This window comes from Danio rerio, chromosome 5 (genome assembly GCF_049306965.1).
Source record: "Danio rerio strain Tuebingen ecotype United States chromosome 5, GRCz12tu, whole genome shotgun sequence".
Lineage (NCBI taxonomy): Eukaryota > Metazoa > Chordata > Actinopteri > Cypriniformes > Danionidae > Danio > Danio rerio.
The window spans coordinates 2,400,001-2,423,981 of NC_133180.1; the positions used below are offsets into that span (position 1 = coordinate 2,400,001).

At 38.8% G+C, this 23,981-nt stretch overlaps 3 protein-coding genes across 9 annotated transcripts in view; 1 reads left to right on the forward strand and 2 right to left on the reverse strand.

Moving 5' to 3' along the window:
- LOC100333801 (phosphatidylinositol-3,5-bisphosphate 3-phosphatase MTMR3) overlaps positions 1–1,106 on the reverse strand; it is a 52,617-nt gene extending 51,511 nt beyond the window's left edge. For all 6 annotated transcript variants that reach the window (XR_012406616.1, XR_012406615.1, XM_073951793.1 and 3 more), the window contains exon 1: positions 954–1,106. The gene's annotated coding sequence lies outside the window, so the exon portion shown is untranslated. The remainder of the gene's footprint in view (positions 1–953) is intronic.
- Positions 1–23,981, forward strand: part of si:ch73-55i23.1 — a 782,803-nt gene that overhangs the window by 412,556 nt on the left and 346,266 nt on the right. The window lies entirely within an intron of this gene.
- On the reverse strand, positions 2,124–23,472 carry cux2a (cut-like homeobox 2a). 2 transcript variants are annotated; one of them, XM_021476716.2, is made up of 11 exons: positions 23,444–23,472; positions 19,431–19,625; positions 16,098–16,156; positions 15,969–16,011; positions 12,392–12,428; positions 10,486–10,941; positions 7,748–7,828; positions 6,053–6,466; positions 4,784–4,972; positions 4,402–4,630; positions 2,124–2,586 (listed from the first exon to the last, which is right to left on the reverse strand). In XM_021476716.2, exons 1-11 carry the CDS (start codon positions 23,444–23,446, stop codon positions 2,364–2,366), a joined length of 1,929 nt encoding a protein of 642 aa, XP_021332391.2. In that variant the 5' UTR covers positions 23,447–23,472; the 3' UTR covers positions 2,124–2,363. The 2 variants fall into 2 exon arrangements, with proteins under 2 accessions (XP_021332391.2, XP_068077483.1); XM_068221382.1 differs by having other exon boundaries at positions 19,431–19,628.

The window sequence follows — 23,981 nt, forward strand, 5'->3', positions numbered from 1 at the left end:
GTGCAAAAGGTAAATTACATAGTATATTATAGTAAATTATATAGTAACTTTTATTTCCCAGAGATGGGTTGCATCTGGAAGGGCATCCACTGCGTAAAAATGTGCTGGATAAGTTGGCGGTTCATTCCGCGGTGGCGACCCCGGATTAATTACGGGACTAAGCCGACAAGAAAATAAACGAATGAATGAATAGTAACTTTTATAGTAAATACAAAGTAATTATGTATTTCATTTGACTACATATTAATTTATTTATACTTGACTTTTTGTACATTTAATTATTTATTTTTATGTTTCTAATTTAGTCAGATGTGGCTTTCCACATTTTTCCGCAGAAGGGTTTGAACTCACATAAAAAATACTATAGTAATCTTCTAGTAAATACTGTAGTGTTTTTTAACCAGACTATAGTAAACCACTTGATTTAATCTGTAGTGTTGATTGGTAACACAACAACTACAGTATAATTATATATAAACAAATGACTCAATACTGTAGTTTTCAACAACTATAGCTTACATTATACAACAGTTTACTGTAGTAAAACTAAAGTATACTACATTATTATTATAGTTTATCAGTTCACTGTTGTTAATACTTCAGTATGTTGGAACATTCGTTAACAAAGAGTTGTAGATATTATGATATATCCAGTATAATGCACTTTACTATAGTATGGTTCACAACCACTAGTATTTGCTATAGTATTTACTATAGTACCACTAGTATTTTTTCAGCTGTCAATTTAGTGCAGATAAAAAGCACTCGTTCACTTACTATACATGCAACAGTGTGCACTCTCCAGTGTTAAGTGAGTAGCCTATTTAGTGAACTATATAGTGTGTGTTCGTGTTCTTGTCGGTGTTTGTTGTTGTTATTGTTGTTCTGGAGGGCGGAACCTTCACCGGCGAAAAAAAGGTGCTATGAAAGCCTCTACGCCGCAGTTCACTCACCTGCTGTCGCCGCGGCTGCAGAAGATCCGCGCTGTTGCCGGTAAACCAGAGTGTAATCAGAAAAAACACGGTAAACAGAAAGTAAACATTGAGTGTAATCCTCTCTACACCGCCATGACGCTCCCCTCTCAGCTGCTCCGCGCGCGGTCATGTGACGGGTAGGGTGACGCAATCGCGCACCCGCGCGTCACGTGACGAATGTTTTGTTTTTGCTTTGCGTAGCGGAGATAGGATACAGTCCGCGAATTATATTTATTAATAGCGAACACATTATATTGATCAAAACACCTATTGTAGTGAGCATTGAAGGAATACAATGTCATCTATAACATTTTAAAAATAAAGAAGGGATATTTATTAAACAAGAAAAATAATATTAATCATAAAAACTATTATAACTTGTGTACGAAATGATTAATATGTAATCCAGTAAAAATTCGATAATAATAATTGTTAAAGTATTATTTCAAAAGCAAGTATTTTTAAAAGAGTAGTATGTATGACTTAATGTCATACAAGTAAATGTAATACAGATTTCTCATAACTATCCTCCAAGCTGAGTTAGGACAGTATTTTTTTATTTATAAATGAATAAGTATTATTAATCATAGCTAATTTTGATAATAACACACACACACACACACACACACACACACACACACACACACACACACACACACACACACACACATTATTATTTAGAATAAAAAAAAAAAAAACAGTTTAGCACTGTTGCCTTACAGCAAGAAGGTCGCTGGTTTGAGTTCTGGCTGGGGGTTAGTTGGTGTTGACGTGGGTTTAGGGGAATTGATGAACTAAATTGGCCGTAGAGTATGAGTGTTTCCCAGTGATTATTGCAGCTGGAAAGGCATCCGCTGTGTAAAACATGCTGGATAAGCTGGTGGTTCATTCCGCTGTGGAGACTCTTGATGAATAAAGGGGCTAAGCTGAAGGAAAATTAATGAATGAAAGTTAAAATGTAAAACTCCTATGGTCAATGATATTTACCTCCTAAATAAATTATTATTTTCAATTGTCTACAGAACAAACCACTGTTGTCTAGCGACTTGTCTAGTTAACCTTAATATAGTTAATGTATAGTGTGAAATATTGTACATGTTTTTATTTAATCAGCACCATGATACGAACAAACACAGATAACAGTATAAATGAGTTTCAAACGGGACTTTTATTTTGTAGTAAATGTCATTGTTCATATTTTTAATCTCCAGACTAATCTGGATATAAATGAACTTACATTAGTTATTAAACAAATCAACACTCATTATTCAGCCATACTATAAATATAGACATTTGGCCAGTCAGATATACGTTCAACACATGAAATAAATTATTAACAACAAAAAAGAGGGAACTATATGAAGTTAAGCGTCCTGAGAAGTGATGAGTTCAGAAAGATGAGCAGAATGAGTCTGGATCTTCCTCTCTCTCTTCTTTTAGTCTCATGAATGACTGAACGCCGACAGAAACGTGTCCGTCTGTGTCGTCTGCTTCTGGATCTCTGGGCGCCTGTTTGACTGCAGCTGAAGCCAACGAAAGCAGACTCAAACCAGCCGGACTCGATCTTCTGACCTGAGCTGGTTCACAGAAACCATCTCGCCTGATCCTAGACCTGTTAACAGAAGAAAAAAAACAAAGGTTTGTGGATTACACTTATAGCTTTTGGACTGTTTGTGATTCATTTATTGCTTAAAGTCTGTGTGAAATCTAAATGTACAATGTTCTTTAGTTGAACATTTAATCTGTGCATTTGTTAATGGTACTATGGTAATCTTCAATCACAGTCTAAGCATCTGCTCCTGGGTTTTAAGTGGTGCTCCTTCTCTGTTCACGTCAGTTTGATGCTTCGAACGCAATATTCTTATAGCCACGCCCCTTATACCTTTACTAAAAGAAAGCCCCGCCCCCCAACTCAATGTTCTGTTCCAGCTGGAAAACATCATAATACTGAAATAAACCCCGCCCCCTACATATTAGTCAGTTTCAGTTGGAAATAAATCATCATACTGTAATAAAACTCCGCCCCCTACTCAATATTCAGTTTTAGTTGGAAATAAATCATCATACTGTAATAAAACCCCACCCCTACTCAATATTTAGCTTCAGTTGAAATTACATCATCATACTATAATGAAACCCTGTCCACTACACAGTATTTAGTATTCAGTTTGAAATATATGGTTATATGGCATAAAACCCCGCCCCCTACTCAATATTTAGCTTCAGTTGGATATACATCACTGAAATAAATCCCACCCACTACTCAATATTCAGTTTCAGTTGGAAAGAAATCATCATACTGGAATAAAACTCCGCCCCCTACTCAATATTCAGTTTCAGTTGGAAATGCATCACTGAAATAAACCCACCCACTACTTAATATTCACTTTCAGTTGGAAATACATCATCGTACTGAAATAACCCCCCCCCCCCCACTCAATATTCCATTTAAGTTGGAAATATGTGATCATACTGGAATGAAACCCCGCCCCCTAATCAGTTTCAGTTGGAAATCAATCATCATACTATAATAAACCCCGCCCACTACTCATGATCGCATATTCTAATTGAATACTAAATACTATGACGTAAAACCCCACCCGCTACTCAATATTCAGTTTCAGTTGGAAATACCTCACTGAAATAAACCCTGCCCACTACTCAATATTCAATTTCTGTTGGAAAAACGTCATCACACTGTAATAAAACCCCACCCACCACTCAATATTCAGTTTTAAGCTGCGGTCACACTGGACTTTTCTCCTCATAGACTTCCATTCATACGCACACGAATGTGTCAGACCGGAAACGCAGGGTCATGCGTCAAGTTTTGGAGGTCGCTGTGATGCAAAGTTCAAGCTTGGTGAACTCTGACCTGCGAAATCGCATCACTTGACTGCTTGAGACCAATCGAGGATCAAAACATGACCTCTCTGGACAGGAATTTTAAATGTTTTTAATGTCTAATAACATACGCATGACAGAATTTCACAAGCTCAAACTCTAGTGTGACCGCAGCTTTAGTTGGAAATACGTTATCATACTGAAATAAAACCCCACCCCCTACTCAATATTACATTTATGTTGGAAATTTGGGATACTGGAATAAAATCCCGCCCCCTACTCAATATTCAATTTCAGTTGAAATGTGTCATCACATCAAATAAAACCCCGCGCCCTACTTAATATTCAATTTAAGTTGAAATGTGTCATCATACCAAATAAAACCCCGCCCCCTACTCAATATTCAGTTTTACATAGAAATGCGTCATCCTGAAATCCCCGTCCCCTACTTAATATTCAGTTTCATTTGAAAATACGTTATTATACTGAAATAAACCCTGCCCCCTCATTAATATTTAGTTTCAGTAGTAAATACATCATCATTCCCGCCCCTTAATTCCAGTATTTCTGACCTGTCACCCACCTGTAGTTGTAGAACCAGTTGCTGACAGTGCTGGTCTGCAGGCCGAGCTGCGCCGCCAGCCTGTCGATGGTGTTTTGTGAGGGATACGGCTCCAGCTCATAAGCAGAGAACAGCGTCTGCTTCTCCTGTACACTGAGCACCACACGCGGCCTCTTCAGCGCATCCACACGCCACACATCACCACACTCCAGAGCTTCACACACACTCTGAGAATCACGCTTCAGTCGAGCTGAAACACACACATGCACAACGTTAAAATAACTAAAAAAAATCTGGAGTCTCATTTATTAAATTCAAGGTGCACCACACACACACACACACATTGCTGAGTCTTGTTTCACTTCTTCGTGTTTTCTTTGTATTGCCTTTTACACATACTGACCTCTCTGGTCACTCTTTTTCTTGGCGTTGAGCTTCTGGACGCTGTGAGGGTCTCGAAGCCACAGATGCATCCGGATGAAGTTTTCCTTCCCTTTCAGGCTGAGTTTAGTCCAGGGTTTGGGATGAGACAGAAGTTCAGACACCGAGCTTTGTGTTAAACCCAGAACCTCCTCGCCAAACACACGCTGACCTGACAAACAACAGCAAGAGTTGAGATTTATTGTCAATTTTCTAGAACGAAATGACCACAGTGCTATAAAGCTTGGTAACTCTTCACATAAGGTTGTATTATTTAAAGGGCACCTATTATTCAAAAATTATTTTCATAAGGGGTTTACTGCAGTGCTGTGTGTGAATATATCCAGCCTCTAATGGTAAACATGAATTAATTGTATTTTTAATAATCAGACTGCAGAAACACTTTGATTGACATTCTCCCTTTGTACGTGTCATCAGAGCAGGAAAACCCCGCTCACTAGTGACCATCTCTCCCTCATTAGCATAGACGTTAGTCTTGTTTTTGAATCTGCCATTATACTAACACACAGGCATTTGTAGCTCCACCCTCTTTTGAAAACGAGCAAAATCTCATTTGAATTTAAAGTGGCAGTCACTAAAACGCCACAATTTAGAATCAGATTATTGAGTAGGGGGCGGGGTTTCATTCCAGTACGATGACGTATTTCGAAACTGAAACTGAATATTGAGTAGGGGGCAGGGTTTTATTCCAGTATGATGACGTATTTCAAATTGAAAATTGAGTAGGGGGTGGGGTTTTATTTTAACATGATGACGCATTTTTAACTAAAACTGAATATTGAGTAAGGGGCGGTGTTTTATTCCAGGATGATGATGTATTCCAAACTGAATATTGAGTAGTGGGTGGGGTTTATTTCAGTGATGTATTTCCAACTGAAGCTAAATATTGAGTAGGGGGCAGGGTTTTATTCCATATGATAACATATTTCAAACTGAATACTAAATACTGTGTAGTGGGCGGGGTTTTATTCTAGTGAGATGACATTTTCAAAAAACTAAATATTAAGTACGGGGCGGTGTTTTACTCTAGTATGATGACGTTTTCCAACTAAAACTGAATATTGAGTCGGGGGGCGGGGTTTTATTCCAGAATGATGATGTATTTTCAACTGAAACAGAATATTGACTTCATTATAATGATGTTTTTCGAACTAAATAACGTAATCTCACAGCAATTCGTAACTTTATTACATGACACCTAGATGTTTATAATATATAAGCTGTGTCTTACCTATATTGTGCACTATGAGTGTTTTTTTAACCCTCTGTGTGATGCTGAATGTGTCGAGCTCCAGATTCTGTAGATCCAGACCGCAGACAGTCGGAGAAGAGCGAAATCGTTCCTCTGCATCTCTGTTCTCAACACTCCATCCATGATGAGGCTGATTCACTGACGACAGAGAAACTGGGGGTTGAACGTCTTCATCGATCTCATATTTGACCTTCTGGATGATTCCCTGGACAAAGTCGGCTGGGGTCTGAATGCTGGGATCTAGTGTCCCACAACGCATCTGTTCTTCCAATGTGATTGGTGATTGGTTGGTCTGCATCTGCTGTTGCGCCCCCTGCAGGATGATTCTGATGGCGTTTTCTGATACATCGCTGCTGCTGCTGCTGTGCACCGACCGCAGCTCTTCATCCAGCACTGAAACAACACACAACACTGAACACTGAGTAAGGGGCGGGGTTTGTTTTGGTATGATGACGTATTTCCAACAAAATCCGAATAATGAGTAGGGGGCAGGGTTTATTTCAGTAAAATGATATCTATTTCCAATTAAAACTGAATATTGAGTAGTAGGCGGAGTTTATTTCAGTATAATGACATATTTCCAACTAAAACTGAATATTGAGTAGGGGGCAGGGGTTTATTTGCGTATGATGATGTATTTCTAGCTAAAACTGAATATTGAGTAGTAGGCGGGGTTTATTTCAGTAATGACATTTCCAACTAAAACTGAATATTGAGTAGTAGGCGGAGTTTATTTCAGTATAATGACATATTTCCAACTAAAACTGAATATTGAGTAGGGGGCAGGGGTTTATTTGCGTATGATGATGTATTTCTAGCTAAAACTGAATATTGAGTAGTAGGCGGGGTTTATTTCAGTAATGACATTTCCAACTAAAACTGAATATTGAGTAGTAGGCGGAGTTTATTTCAGTATAATGACATATTTCCAACTAAAACTGAATATTGAGTAGGGGGCAGGGGTTTATTTGCGTATGATGATGTATTTCTAGCTAAAACTGAATATTGAGTAGTAGGCGGGGTTTATTTCAGTAATGACATTTCCAACTAAAACTGAATATTGAGTAGTAGGCGGAGTTTATTTCAGTATAATGACATATTTCCAACTAAAACTGAATATTGAGTAGGGGGCAGGGGTTTATTTGCGTATGATGATGTATTTCTAGCTAAAACTGAATATTGAGTAGTAGGCGGGGTTTATTTCAGTAATGACATTTCCAACTAAAACTGAATATTGAGTAGTAGGCGGAGTTATTTCAGTGTAATGGCATATTTCCAGCTAAAACTAAATTTTGAGGAGGGGCAGTGTTTTATTTTTTTACTATTCCTCTTATGTTTCACTTGCAGCCAACTAACGGTTGGAGGGGGTGTGGCTAAGCATATTTTGCCCAATCAGTCAAAGTGACATCATTAAAGAAGGTTTATTATCTCAGAGTAGATGAAAATGGTCAGATTTTGATTTAAATTAAGGTTTTAAAATTAATAAATAAATTAATTAAGTTGAGTTAATTTGCTCACACATAAATTTGAAAATCTTAAAGATACACAGTTCTGAATGAGCCTAATAAAAACCTTAATAAAAACATGCATTAAATGTTTTTATGTCAATGGTTTATGTGTTAGACTGACAGTGAATAATGAGTAATGAACAGATTCACTGTGCTCTGAACTCACTCTCCAGGCGGCTCTGATCTAGAATGTTCCTGATGGCCTGATCTGAGCTGACGTCTGTAGGACGGACACAAGGAGCGAGACCTTCAGAGATGAGAAAAACACACACACTCAGACTCAACGAGACACAGAGGAGCTGCTGCTTTACATCTATGTGCAAATCCTGTATATACTGCAATGCATTTTGTTGGAAGCACATTTGGAAGCATGATTTATAGTTTAAATATTCAGTGGTGGCTAAATAATCCAACCGTATCCATTCATCTACACATCCACACATTTATCTATCCATTACTTCACCAATCCATCCATATGTTTGCTTATTTATTTATCCATCAATGTATTAATATATCCATCTATTTGCCCATGCATTTACTATTACTCCACTCATCTATGCATCCATTAATTGCAATCTATTTAGCCATCCATTTCTACGTTAATCCATCCATTATCCATCCTTTCTATGCATTAATATGTCTTTCTATGCATTAATATGTCTGTGCACTTTTCCATCAGTGTACCCATTAATCCATACACTTTTACATTAACGTCTTTCTATTAATCCACCCATCTACAATCCTCCACTCATCTATCCATCCATTATTTTGTTTATCCATTTAACTATAAATGAATCCATTAGTCCATCCAATCATTCTTCAATCTAACTGTTCATCCTACTGTTCATCCACCCACCCATCCAATCAATCTGTCCATCCATCCAATTAAATAATCTAAATCAGTCTGTCCATTCACCTGCCCATCCGTCTATCCATCCATCCAATCAATCAGTCTATCCATTTATCCATCCATCCAGTCAATTAGTCTATCCATCCATACATTTGCCCATCAATCCATCCATCCATCCATCCATCCATCCATCCCTTCAATCAATATGCCCATTAACGTATCCAATCAATCAGTCTATCCATCCATCCATCCATCCATCCATCCATCCATCCATCCATCCAATTAAACCATCCAATTAATCTATCCAGTTATCCATCTGCCCATCCATGCCTTCATCCATCCAATCAATATTTCCATCCATCTGCCCATCCATCCATCCATCCATCCATCCATCCATCCAATAAACCATCCAGTCAGCCTATCAATCCTACCATCCATCCGTCCATCCATCCATCCATCCATCCATCCATCCATCCATCCATCCAATCAATTAGTCTATCCATTCATACATTTGCCCATCAATCCATCCATCCATCCCTCCATCCATCCAATCAATTTGCTCATTCACCTATCCAATCAATCAGTTTCTCTATCCATCCATCCATCCATCCATCCATCCAATTAAACCATCCAATCAATCCATCCAGTTATCTATCTGCCTGTCCATGCCTTCATCCATCCAATCAATATTTCCATCCATCTGCCCATCTATAAAATCCATCCATCCAATAAACCATCCAGTCAGTCTATCAATCCGTCCGTCCATCCATCCATCCATCCATCCATCCATCCATCCATCCATCCAATCAATTATTCTATCCATCCATACATTTGCCCATTAATCCATCAATCCATCCATCCCTCTAATCAATCTGCTCATTCACCTATCCAATCAATCAGTTTATCTATCCATCCATCCATCCATCCATTCATCCAATTAAACTATCCAATCAATCCATACATCCAGTTATCCATCTGTCCATCCATGCCTTCATCCATCCAAGCAATATTTCCATTCATTTGCCCATCCATAAAATCCATCCATCCAATAAACCATTCAGTCAGTCTATCCGTCCATCCATCCATCCATCCATCCATCCATCCATCCATCCATCCATCCATCCATCCAATTACATCCAATCAATCCATCCATCCTGTTGTCCATCTGCTTATCCATCCAATCAATCTGTTCATCCAGCAATCGATCAACCTATTCATCTAATTTAACCATCTAATCATCTAATCTGTAAATCCATTTGCCCATCCATCCATCTGCCCATCTCTCCATCCATCTGCCTATCCATCCTATTAATCAGTCTATCATCCATCCATCTGTCCACCCATTCAATTAAACCATCCATCCATCCATTGATCCATCTGCCCATCCATCCATCCATCCATCCAAAACATCCAATCAATCTATCCAGTTATCACTCTGCTTATCCTTCCAATCAATCTTTTTCCATTCATCTGCCCATTCTTAGTCAATCAATCCATCCATACAGCAATCCAATTATACTATTTATTCTGAACATCGAACTGTTTCCATACATCCATCAGTCCATCCATTCATCCTTCAATCTATCTGTTCATCCATTAATTTATCCATCTAATCAGTCTCTCCATCCATCCATTAATCCATTTAATCCAGGGGTCAACAATCTCAGTTCTGGAGGGCCGATGTCCCTGCTGGGTTTAGCTCCAACTTGCTTTAATACACCTGCCTGAGTGTTTCAAGTATGCATATAAGAGCTTGATTAGCTGTTCAGGTGTGTTTGATTAGGGTTGGAGCTAAGATCTGCAGGACACCGGATCTCCATGAACAAGTTTGGTGATCCCTGATTTAAACCATCCAATCAATCTGTCCATCCATCTGCCCATCCACACATTCATCCATTGATCTGCCCATCCTTCCATCTAATTAATCAAGTCTATCCATCCATCCATCAATCCATGCCTTCATCCATCCAATCAATCTTTCCATCCATCTGCCCATCAATCCATCCATCCATACATCCAATCAAATCTCTCCCTCCCTCGGCTCCTCCTCTGACCTCTGAGTGTCTCCTGGATGCCGCTGAGTGTCCTCATGCTGTGTTCATCAGACAGAAAGTGCTTCATCCTCAAGAAAGGCTCTTTTCCTCTGCGGGTCAGTTTGCTCCAGGGTTTGGGTCGGGCCAGAATATCACTGACGGACCCCTGAGAAAGACCCAGAACATAGTGACCGAACGCCCGCTGGCCGATGTTCCTGCTCTGAAGAGCCTGTTTGACCTGCTGCGTGACCTGCAGCGTGTCCAGCTCCTGCTCATCAGAATCCAGAAACACATCAGAATCCGGATCTGCTTTAATGACCATCTGAAGACTCCCAGGAGAAGAAGATGATGATGATGAAGATCTGCAGTTTTGCACTGGGCGGCCAGAGATGATGGAGAAGGATTCATGCAGCTCTTCCTCTTGTCCAAAGGAGTGATGAAAGTCTGGTGTTTTGACCTGCACCTCAATCACATCATCTGAGGAAAATGATAGAGAAGGTGAAAACAGATTGAGCACATGCTGGTGTAAAAATTTTAATTTTTTTTGGTCTGTGGATTTTATGTGTGTTTTTATGCTGGAAAAGACAGCTAAGATAGGGATTTGTTTAGAGCTGGGGTTTCTAAACTGGGGATTGAGGCCAATAAATAAAAAATAAAAATCAATAATTAATAATAATAATAATAATTAGTTAAATAAATCATTTTCTTGTCAACTTAATCCCTTTATTGATCAGGGGTCGCCACAGCGGAATGAACCGCCAACTTATCCAGCATATGTTTTACACAGCGGATGCCCTTCCATCAGTGGGAAACACCCATACACTCATTCACACACATACACTACGGACAATTTAGCTTATCGAATTCCCCTATGGCGCTTGTGTTTGGACTGTGGGGGAAGCCGGAGCACCTGAAGGAAACCCATGACAACACAGGCAGAACATGCAAACTCCACACAGAAATGCCAACTGACCCAGCTGAGGCTCAAACCAGCGACGTTCTGGCTGTGAGGCGACAGCACTGCGCCACCGCGCTGCTAATAATAATAATAAAAGTTAAATAGAAAAGATCTAAATATTATTGCGTTGTATTATATTGTCCTATTTTATGTCAATAAAACTAAATAAAATATATTATAAAAATGATATTTATAAATAAAAACAAGATAAATGTTTTATTCATAAGAACAAAATAAATACAAAAAATAAAAATATGTTTTAACCCAACATTGGGACCAATATATGAATAAAGCCAACTGTTGGGTTAAAAAGTATCCATTACATTTTACAGAAAACATTTAACACAATATTGGACATGCATTTTTGTGTGTGTCCATTAATTGGAGACAACATTACTTTCTTTTTAACCCATAGTTGGGTTACAACAGCCCTGCATAGAATGCATTTATATCTTGGTGTTTTATAATTATAATATTCACAATAAGATTGTAAATAAACATTAAATAAAGATTTATTTTGCTTAAGTTATTTTTTACTATATTATTAATGTTATAATAATACATTGATATAAGAAATTTAAGGAAAATACAACACAATTTTTTTGATATTAAATTTAAATTACATTTTGCAATCCGACTGTGACACTGTAGAGCAGTCGCCTCACAGCAAGAAGGTCGCTGGTTCGAGCCCTGGCTGGGTCAGTTGATGTTTCTGTGTGTTTGCATGTTCTCCCCTTGTTGATGTGGGTTTCCTCTGGGTGCTCTGGTTTCCCCAACAGTCCAAACACATGCACTATAGGGGAATTGATTAACTAAATTGCCCGTTGTGTATGTGTGTGAATGAATGTATATGGGTGTTTCCCTGTGCTGGGTTGCGGCTGGAAAGGCATACGCTGCGTAATAACATATGCTGGAATAGTGGCAGTAACCCAACATTGGGTCAAATTAAACATCAATTACACCACTCACCATTTTCAACAGAGACTGATGGAGGAGCAGGAGTCACCTGAAACAGATCAAATACACTCTGATCAATCTGATTTGCTGATAATCATTTCTCACCAGTGGGTGGCGCTGCCGTCACACTATATACAATATATAGACAATACAGTTGCAGTGACATCCTTTCTGGTCAAATTCATTGTTATTATCATTAATTTCAATTAAAATAATTACACAAATGGCATGAAATCTGGCATGTTTTTTTATACTAAGACAAACATATTCTAGAATTACGGGTACATTTTACGTCTCCAAGATTAAACAACTTTATAGAAAAAACTATAAAAGTTTATTGAAACTGTGTTGAATATTAACATACTTATACTACTAAGTTACCTTTAAAAAATAATGCTTGTATGTGTATTTATGGATGTTTTATCTTGTAAATCTTAACTTTAAAACTCCCACTATAACTATTTTTGACTGTTATTCCCTTCTGAATCGTTCAGCTTCAATTATCATCATATAATTAAGCCTAAATTTCCTCTTTTTTGTGTGTGTTTACTCTACTAAGCGAAATAAACATTTGCAGGAAACTCTGTTTTCTGTAGTATTTATGATTTCAGTGATACAAAGCTGGAAAATGTCCACTCTGTTACTGTCAATAACAATTTAAACAGCAATTAGTAACACAATCAAATCACAATTAAGCATTTAGTTTACATTAATGATGTATTTAGCTTACTGTAAATTACACATTTGTATTCTAATTTACGCAAAATAGTTTAGTTTAGATTAAAACTTTATTAATCCCCTTGGGGCAATTCATTTCGACATGGCGGTGCTTCACATATAGCAGGCTCGGATTGGCTAATCAAGAGACCCGGGAGAATTCCCGGTGGGCCGGGCCGGTGTCCCTAGCTGCTTGCACTCTCAGCAGTTGCACTTTTTAAAATTTATTTGTTTATTTGAGCATAACCTCACTCTTTTTAATCATTATTTTGACGCAGCTCCGCTCTTTTTATTATTTTCTCGCAGCCCCGTGAGCAAAATGCAGCCTGCAGGTTAATGATGATCATTAACCTGCGAGCTGCACCCCATTTCACCCCAAACAAAGGCACCTTATTGAATATTAATTAATATCAACGAATATTACACCTGCTCAATGAAAATCAGATGATTCACTACATTAATAAATCTGATATAACTTGATCAGAAATCTAAAATGGGTACAAAAAGAGTAGACATCAATAGGAGCAGATAACATCACATAGCTTAACAGAGCCATCGTGGTCTAGTGGTTAGCACGTTACGTAATGATGCAGCTGACCCGAGTTCGATCCTCACTAGAAAATGATATGTTTTTTTAATTTTCAGTGTTAAGACATAAAATACTGTTTGGGTTACTTATGTAGGGATACATTTTTTTTTTTTGTGTGTGTGACGACTGTTACAAAGGACTGGATATCGATAAAGAATTAATGTTCTCATATTTATGAAAAACATTTGAAGTTCTAAAGCAGCTTTGTCCTTGAAACAGATGTGTTAGTGTCATTTGAAACTGAATTGGAAATGACTTTATTTTAATATAGTCAGTCGTCGACTGAGGTGGGCCGGTCTAAGGCTTGAAACTCCAGAGCTAAAAAGGAGTCCCACTCCGGCCCTGACATATAGTATAACAAGAATGACACACTTAACACAATAAACATCAACACTTAACAGCAAGTTCAAAAAACAAATAATAGTCCATCGATTAACTACATTTATTACATAACCTACTTGCTTCAGGCACAAAAGTAAATTCATAACGATTTGTGGAACATCTTGTCCTATTGACGTCGACCAAGGGGCATCCACTGAAAATGTTTATTTAGGGTGTGTGTGCTGTCTCCTAGTATTTTATGTGCCATCCTCAACACCTGCTGTTCGTAATAGTATGCAAAACTTCGCAGGGGAACTCCCAAAATCTTTAAACATAAATTAACTATGCCTTGAAGACGATTCTTGTTTATGGACAGTGAATAAAACCAACAAATAAAGGACAATATAATTTCAATAAATGAATTGTAAAAGGTCTTAAGAATAACTTTCTCTACATTAAAAGAGTCAAGTTTCCGCAATAAGAACAGTCTTTGATGAGCCTTATTAACAATTATATGTGTATTTTGATCAAATTTCAAACTGTTGTCAATAATTGTTCCTTGGTTCTCCTCCACAACCTCTACCTGTGTGTCATTGATTAGCACCCTTTGTAGAGCTGGGGGCTATTCCATAAACCAAGCTTACAGAAAAAGCCAGGCTTATTTTTGTTTATTAATGGCGGATTCGGTTTCATAAATCAAATTTACGATAGTTCATACTTAGTTACCCTGGCAACTTGTGCTGGGAAACTAGCCTGGTCCGGGGCAGGCTAACTCTCAGGCTTAAGTTCAACCTTTATCAAAGTAAAGTTAACATTCACCTGCCATAATTTGATGCCATTTAAATTCACTTAACCTCTTAATAATGATGAAAACTTTATAGTCACTTAATAGTAAATTTGAAAATAATAAAGTTGACTTTATGTCACGGTCGGTGAAGGGAAAATGGAGCGAGGACTCAAGTGCAAAGAAACAATGGGTATTTATTAATAGTAAAATAAAAATAAAAGGCAAAACAAAACTACCCCGAGGGGGAAAACATGAACAAAACACACAAACTTGGCTGGGCTGACAAGACAAGGCAAGGCAAGACTGGAGCAGGAACACGGGGAGTGTAGACATTAGATAACGAACTGGCAAAGGACTGAAAACATGAGGGGGATTATAAAGCAAAAAGTAAATGACACACAGGTGAACATGACAAACTAATAATGAGTAAACAAGGAGGGTGGGACTAGACAATAGACGGGAGAGCGCATGACACAGAGAGACAATACAAGCCATGCGCTCACATAACACAACACTGAAGCACACGACAAAAGCACGTGACAACAATGTAAACACCGAGCCACGTGCTTTGACAAAAGACGCAAGACACGAGCACACGATGAATGAAAACACTCACCGTGCGCTCACAGACGCAGCGTGCATGCTTTATCCCAGCGCCGACCAAAACCGAAACCAACAAGACTGAGACGCTGGGAATGAAACACCACGCTGCTGACAGACGAAAACACAAACACGAGTACAAGAGCGCACGCGTCTGAGGGACGCAGAGCGCGCGCGCGGTCGCGTCAAGCAGGAGCACGCACACTCTGCGTACACCCACGACGGCGCGCGCGCACACAGAGACAGAAACAGGACCAGACATGGGTAGTGTCCGAGCTCTGCCACCAAAACAAGAATTTACAAGACCAGAGTCGCAGAACCCTGACACTTTAATCCCCACTTTTCTTAACCACTTTTATGAAATAGCCCCTAGGTGTTTTTTTTTTTTTTTTGCCAAAGTGGATAAGAATGTCTTTGGTTTTTGACACATTCAGGTGTAGTCTCATTTTATTACACCATGAGATAAAATCATGCAGGACTGAACCATGTTCCTGGTCTGAGTGAGAAAGCAAAGATAAAAATTGAATGCAAAATGCTTCTCCATAATTCTGGAAGGAGTGAAGAGTTTTACTTACCGAAACAACATGAAGATCAGTTTGTGTCAGAGCTCGTAAACTCCTGGAGGAGAATAACAAGGTGTAATGATGATTTTGAGAGCACACATATTGTTGATTATATGATGCGAGAGTGTGTTTGATTAATACCTGAGCTCAGTTTTGATCTTCTCGTAGTCCTGCTGTGACTGCAGCTTGACCTGAAGTCTCTAATAATAAACACACATGCATAAACACATCAGTCAGTCTGATTAAAGTCTGCTTGAAATCAAAATTACAATGTTTATTTTGCAAGCACGTGTTGTTATTCTTATTAATAATCCGTTCAGGTTAATCCACTGAAACCACTTGTTGTGGTAATGGTCCATGAAAGTCTGCACAGCCTAGGCTAGTTTAAGCTGTTATTTTCAGCAGGGATTTCAAGAGTTGACACTTGAAAGCTGATGATGGATTATAAAGCGTGTTTGGCGTGCTGTCCCAGGAGCTCATAAGATCCTCGAGCCCGGGGCTCCCTCCCGTTTGCAAGGCGAGAGGGGAGTTTGAGCTCAGGTAGATGTGGAGAACTCCCCTGCTGTAGTAGCTCATGAACAGATAGTGATCGCTCTTAAGAGATAACTACTTACTAGGAGCATGTCTATGGTGCTGATTTGGATTAGTCAACTAACTTAAGCTGGGTGTTTTTGGACAGTGGGAGGAAACCGGGGAACCCGGGGGAAACCCACATGAGCACGGGGAGAACGTGTAAACACCACACAGAAATGTTGGCTGGCTTGGTAAGGACTAGAACCGGTGACGTTCTTGCAGTGAGGCGACAGTGCTAACCACTGGGCCACCGTGCCACCCATCTAGGAAAGGAGGAGGAGTAGGGGTGGAAGGGGGGATTCTTCAAAATGAACATGGCAGTCATATGGAACTTAGGGTATTTATAGTGGCTTAGGAATCGTCTGATTGGTGAATCATAAACTGGGTAATGCGGGGCTGGCAGCAAGCAGTCATAAGCACGTGATCCTCTCGACATTAGTTTATAAATAAACTTCAAATCGTATGGAAGTATGTGATTTCAGACGCAGCTTCTGTTTTCCACTAACTGGCAACCCAAAGTGTTGAAATATAATTAGTTTAACTGGCAGTGGGCGAGTTATAGAGACCAAAACAAAGACCACAGGACAGCAGCAGCCTCCAAAATGAGATGCAGATTCAGAAATATAAAAATACACAAGGTGGATTTTAATATCTAAAAATTATAATTATGACTAACATTAGCTGAACAGCTTAGATTGTAAGACCATGTCTAAGCAACACTCAAAGCACAAAACTCCAGTGACAAGCACTTTGGCTATCCAGACCAGACACAACCCGACAGAAACATTGAAACGCAGCCATTCAGAAGCATAGATATATACACTAGATATCGCATAGGGACACTGAGCATGCGTCAATAGCATCGCCACATTGGTACAGTGCTCCCAGGACAAATGTCATTCAACCGCACTAGTCAAGACAGAGTTATTACTTGAAGATGCGGGACTTTAGCGCTGTCTACGAGTGTAACAAGCAAATAAAGAAAACAAAGCACAAAGCCAGAAGATTTCATAGGTAATATTAAGTTTTTTCTGTTTTTGTATGTTCTGAGCTTTTGTGCTAATCAGGTCACGTTATTGATGATAACAGTCACTTACTGCATTCACCATACGGCAAAGCAGCTCCAACTCGCACTAAACACTCGGCTTATGCTAGTTTTGTTGAATAAAATCAGCAAACAATGCAAAAGAAATATGACAACGAGATGCTGCGATGCCAGAAACTTGTACTATTGTCTGCTAACGTTAGTGAAAGAGTCGTTCGGGGGATTCATTCACAAGCGAATCGCTCCCTCCGTCAGTATGAGAAGTGAAAGCAGGAGAGGAGCTGTGTTTCAGGACTAGATCAGATTTAACAGGGAGGGTGAATAGTACATTTCTGTACACACAAACACAAGCTTTTTGTCAGGAATGCCCGTGCGGTCACTGATCCATCAATGTAGAAAAGTGATGTAAAATTATAATTTACGTAATTAGAAAAAAAAAATTACACACTAACATCCAGGAAAACTCCCGATCATAGATATATGTGTATATGTGTATATCTCTGACTTTGCATGGCCACAGTCCTCCACTGTACCTTGGTCCCGCATTCATTTCAAAGGAGCTCTACCCTGTAGCAAGATGGCGGCGCTATTGACGCATTCCGTCCAATAGATAACAATAGGCCAGGCGACATCTAGTGTATATATCTATGATTCAGAAGCACAGAATAGTGCACTCACAGCAAAATGGTTATGCTTATAATCTGATTAATACACATTAAACCTCTTTGAAATTATTAAATGTAGAATGCTGAGTGACTGATATGTGTTGGTCACAGTTCAGACTAGTCGATGTTTATTTTATTGATTTAAACAGTTAAAAATGACTTATAATCACTGAGTAATTCTGTGCTCGCTGCCTGTGATGTTAACTTACATTATGCTCACTATCCTCGACCCCTTCATAATTTTTAATCTGTAAATTGTCCAGGAAACATGTCGAAAATGGACCTCATTACGTTTTAACTTTTAATACAGCTCATGACGGACATTTCTCAAAGAGGGAATAACAAAAATCTTACCTGAGACTGTGTGTGAGGCTCGAGTGTCCAGCAAGCGCACTGTTGTAATCAATAACTCTCGCTTGTTTGTTATTATTGCCTGTGACAGCGTGATGTAATTTTGACAGTGGAGTGCCGCTGTTTGATTCGTACTCGTAATCAGGTCTTCGTGCCCATGGTAAACTGTATTTTGTGTTTGTAAAGTACACCCATCGTAAATGTATCAGTCGTATACAAACAGACAAAGAAATGTCGTATCTGTGTCTGTTCTAATCGCAGATTTTAGAATTTTACCCTCGCAAAATTACGAGTGCATTCCGTTCTTCTTTACGATTTTATAATTACAGATGCGTAACTTTTATTTACGTACAAAATATTTATGACAGCATTTGGATTTTATTCCATACATAATCAGTACTTGAGGTGATAATTGTCATAGAAATTTCTGTTATTCAGCCGTGACAAATTGAAACTTTTTAAAATAAAAATTTCAGGTGATGGTAGGTCAAAAACACGTTTTAATATGGAAAATATATCTTTTATCACGTCGTCGCTTGTAACTAGTATACGATACGTGTAGGAGTTGTCAATCTGGCAACCTGCATTTGCATCGGAGGAGTCGGAGTGAAAAAGTGTTTCGATTTTGGTGTGCAATACCTAGTTAAACCACTGGGTGTCAATCTTACATACTGCACCTTTCAGTTTGCGATGAGGGAATGATGCAAAAAAGAAAGCTCCGCCCCCTACTCAATATTCAGTTTCAGTTGGAAGCACATCAGCATGCTGAAATAACAGTCTGAGCAACTTCCGGTTCAGGCCGGACTTTAATGATCACTAATAATCATCAAATGTGCCTACCTCTACATCTTGTGTCTTATTGGCTAGTTGCTGCTGCAGCAGCGCAATGTGATTGGCTGTTTTCTCCTGCACTTCCTGCAACCGCCGCTGAAGTCTCTGCACTTCCTGTTCCAGACGCTGAACTTCTTGATCTCTGCGAATGAATATTTTCTCCAGTCCATCAGAGCTGAAGTCCAGGAGACGCTTCATGATGATCTGCTGTCGATTAAAGCCCAACAGGGAGACTTTTAGTCTTGGATATAGTGAATATGGTGTAAATAGAAGTAAACAGTGCTGTGTATATTTATTTAGGTTTGTTTACATTTGACCCAGTGGTGGGTTAAAACGCCCATCCACCTACCCACCCCTCCAATCAATCTGTCCATCTACCTATCCATCCATACAATCAATCAATCTATCCATCTATCCGTCTCTCCATCCTTCTGCCCATCTATCCATCCAATCAATCTGTCCATTCATCTATCCATACAATCAATCAGTCTATCCATCCCTCCATCCTTCTGCCCATCCATCCATCCATCCATCCATCCATCCATCCATCCATCCATCCATCCATCCACCCCTCCAATCAATTTGTCCATCTATCCATACAATCAATCAGTCAATCCATCCCTCCATCCTTCTGCCCATCCATCCCTCCCTCCATCCATCCATCCATCCATCCATCCATCCATCCATCCATCCACCCCTCCAATCAATTTGTCCATCTATCCATACAGTCAATCAGTCTATCCATCCCTCCAAACTTCTGCCCATCCATCTCTCCAATCAATCTGTCCATCTATCTATCCATCCATCCATCCATCCATCCATACATACATACATACATACAAGCAATCATAATTTCCATCTCTCCATCCCTCCATCCATCCACCCCTCCAATCAATCTATCCATCTATCCATACAATCAATCAGTCTATCCATCCAACCCTCCATTCTTCTGCCCATCCATCCCTCCAATCTGTCCACCTATCATCCATCCATCCATACAATCAATCTATTTATCCATCCCTCCATCCATCCGCTCATCCACCCCTCCACCCAATCTGTCCATCTATCCATCTATCCACACATCTATTCATTCATCCATCCCTCCAATCAATGTGTCCATCCATCCATACAATCAATCAGTCTATCCATCCATCCATCTCTCCATCCTTCTGCCCATCCATCCATCCTCCCATCCATCTCTCCAATCAACCTTTTCATCCATTTATCCATCCATCCCCCAATCAATTTGTCCATCTATCCATACAATAAATCAGTCTATCCATCCCTCCATCCTTCTGCCCATCCATCTCTCCAATCAATCTGTCCATCTATCTATCTATCTATCTATCTATCTATCTATCCATACATACAAGCAATCATTATTTCCATCTATCCATTCCTCCTTCCTTCTGCCCATCCAACCCTCTATCCATCCACCCCTCCAATCAATCTGTCCATCTATCCATACAATCAATCTGTCCATCCATCCCTCCATTCTTCTGGCCATCCATCCGCCCCTCCATCCATCTCTCTTATATGTCCACCAATCCTCCATCCATACAATCAATCAATCAATCCATCTATCCATTCCTCCACCCTCTGCCCATCCATCCCTCCAATCAATCTGTCCACCTATCATCCATCCATACAATCAATCAATCCATCTATCCATCCCCCCATCCATCCGCTCATCCTCCCCTCCAACCAATCTGTCCATCCATCCATACAATTAATCAGTCTATCCATCCATAAATTTCTCCATCCTTCTTCCCAATTATCCATCCTCCCATCCATCTCTCCAATCAACCTGTCCATCCATCCATCCATCCATCCATCCATCCATCCATCCAATCAGGCTATCCATCTATACAACCCTCCATCCATCCCTCATCCATCCAATCAATCTGTCCATCTATCTGTCCATCCAGCCATGAAAACAGACAAAATTTTTTTTAAATAAAATGTAAAACAACAACTATAGTAAAATACACGAATGACCCAGTGCTGTAGTGTTCTGCAACTATTCTACCCCACAGATTACTGTAGTAAAAACTAAAGCATACTACAGTATACTGGGTTACACACTAAACATGCTGGGTTGCATTAGACTAACATTAGGTCAAACATGGACAAATACAACAGTTGCAATAAAAGTGTAATTTACATTTAGTTGTAAAAAATAACCCAATGGTTGGGTTTGTCCATAGTTGTTCCAATGTTGGTGTAAAACAATCCATTATTTTAGAGTGTGTTGTCCAAAACATCGATAGTATTTACTCTAAATTACTAAAGTATTCTGTTATGTGGCATGTGACAGAAACACTCTACAAAATGCTGGGATGTTTTAACCCAACATGGAGTCAAATATTCACAAATGCAAGGCTGGTTTATTTATTTTTCCAACCTTTCACCCAAACTTTTGGGTTTGTTTACATTTGATCCAGTGGTGGGTTAAAACAACCCAGCATTATTTAGAGTGTAAACGATCTAAAACATGGACAAAATACAAAATTACATGCATTTAAAATAAAGTATTAAGAGCATCTAAATCTACATTTCTATAATATAATATAACACTATTTAATCCATAGGTTTGGTTTGTCCATATTTGACCCAACACTATGTTAAAACAATCCAGAATTTTTGTTTTGAATTACAACAATTCCAACCATTGGGCTCATTCAGTCATTTAACTTCAGTTTAGTCCCTTTAATAATCAGGGGTCGCCACAGCAGAATGAACCACCAACTATTCCAGCATATGTTTCACACAGCTGATACCCTTCCAGCTGCAACCCAGTACTGGGAACCACCCATACACTCTCACATTCACACACACACTCATACACTACGGCCAATTTGGTTAATCAGTTCCCCAAAAGTGCATGTGTTTGGACTGTGGGGGAAACCGGAGCACCCGGAGGAAACCCATGACAACACGGGGAGAACATGCAAACTCCACACGGAAACGCCAACTGATTCAGCCGAGACTCGAACCAGTAACCTTCTTGCTGTGAAGCCACAGTCCTAACCACTGTGCCACTGTTTCAAACCATTAGGTTTAAAAAAAAGTGTAATTTAAATTGAAAATGTCAACCCAGCATTGGGTTTGTCCTTGCCAGCATTTGATAACAACAAATTAATTCAGTAGTAGAGAGTAAACACACTAAAACATGCTCAAGAGTACAATCTGAGGATTTACATCAGATAAAGCTACATTCGTACATTATAATATAAAATTACTATAATATTTTGTAAACTATAGTATTTATTAATGACCCAATGTTGGCTTAAAACAACCCAGCATTTTTAGAGCACATTGTTCAAAACACTGTAGTATTACTATAGTATTTTGTCATGTGGGATGTGTCAAAGAAACTACAGTGTAAAAGATGCTGGGTTGTTTTAACCCAACATTGAGTATAATTTGAACAAACAAATGGGTTGATTAAATTTTAAATGACACTTTTTAACCCAGTGGTTTGATATGTCCACATTTAACCTAGCATTACATTAAAACATCCCAGCATTTCTTTGTGTTGTAACACTAAACAAATATAAACAAACCCAATCGTTGGGTTAAAATGTGTCATTTAAATTTAAGTTAAAAAAAGATTTGACCCGGCAACGGGTTACAGCAAAGTATTTTTAGAGAGTAAACAAACTAAAACAAAATACAAGAAAACAAACAGCGTTTACAGCAGCTAGTGCTACATTTATATAATCTAATAGAGTATTGACTCTAATTTACTATAGTATTATATATAACTATAGTATTCATTAATGACCCAATAATGGGTTAAAACAACCCAGCATTTTTTAGAGCACACTGTTCAAAAGCATTGTAGTAGTTCCTCTAAATGACTATAGTGTTTTGTCATGTGGGATGTGTCACAGAAACAACACTCTACAAAATGCTGGGTTGTTTTAACTCAGCACTGGGTCAAATATAGTGTGATAATAATAACACAATAATATAAATTCAGCTCAAGCTCCTAAACAAAGCAGTAAAACAGCACGTACCATGTGTGTGTGAAGCTCCTCCGGCTCTCAGTGTTCCTCTGTGTGCTTCTCCAGACTAACAGCAGAGAGGGAGGAGCCCGTGCAGTGCTGATCAATAGCCACATTCATCCAGCCAATCAATAGCTGCAAACAAAGAACCCCCATCAATTCATCAATACATCAATAGACAGCAGCTGACGGGGGCGGAGCCATGATCAATCAATCAATCCATCAATCAGTCACAGCGCAGACGCACAGATCACATCACTCTTCACTTGCTAATTCACTTACTCTCTTATTTAAATGCTTTTACTAGGCTGTACCGGCTTTCATTAACAGTTTGTTGAGGTTTATTTTTAATCTAGATTATTTATTTTCTCTTTAGTCTTGGTAAAAAATCTTAACAATTGTGTGTATGCTGTTTTTACTTTTAAAAAAAGCATTTGGTTTTGTTTAAATGTATATATTTATAAATATAATAACATATTTAGATTTTCTTTTAATGATTAAAATTGGAAATATTTTCATTTTTAATTGCTTTTCTTTGTATTTTTTTTTA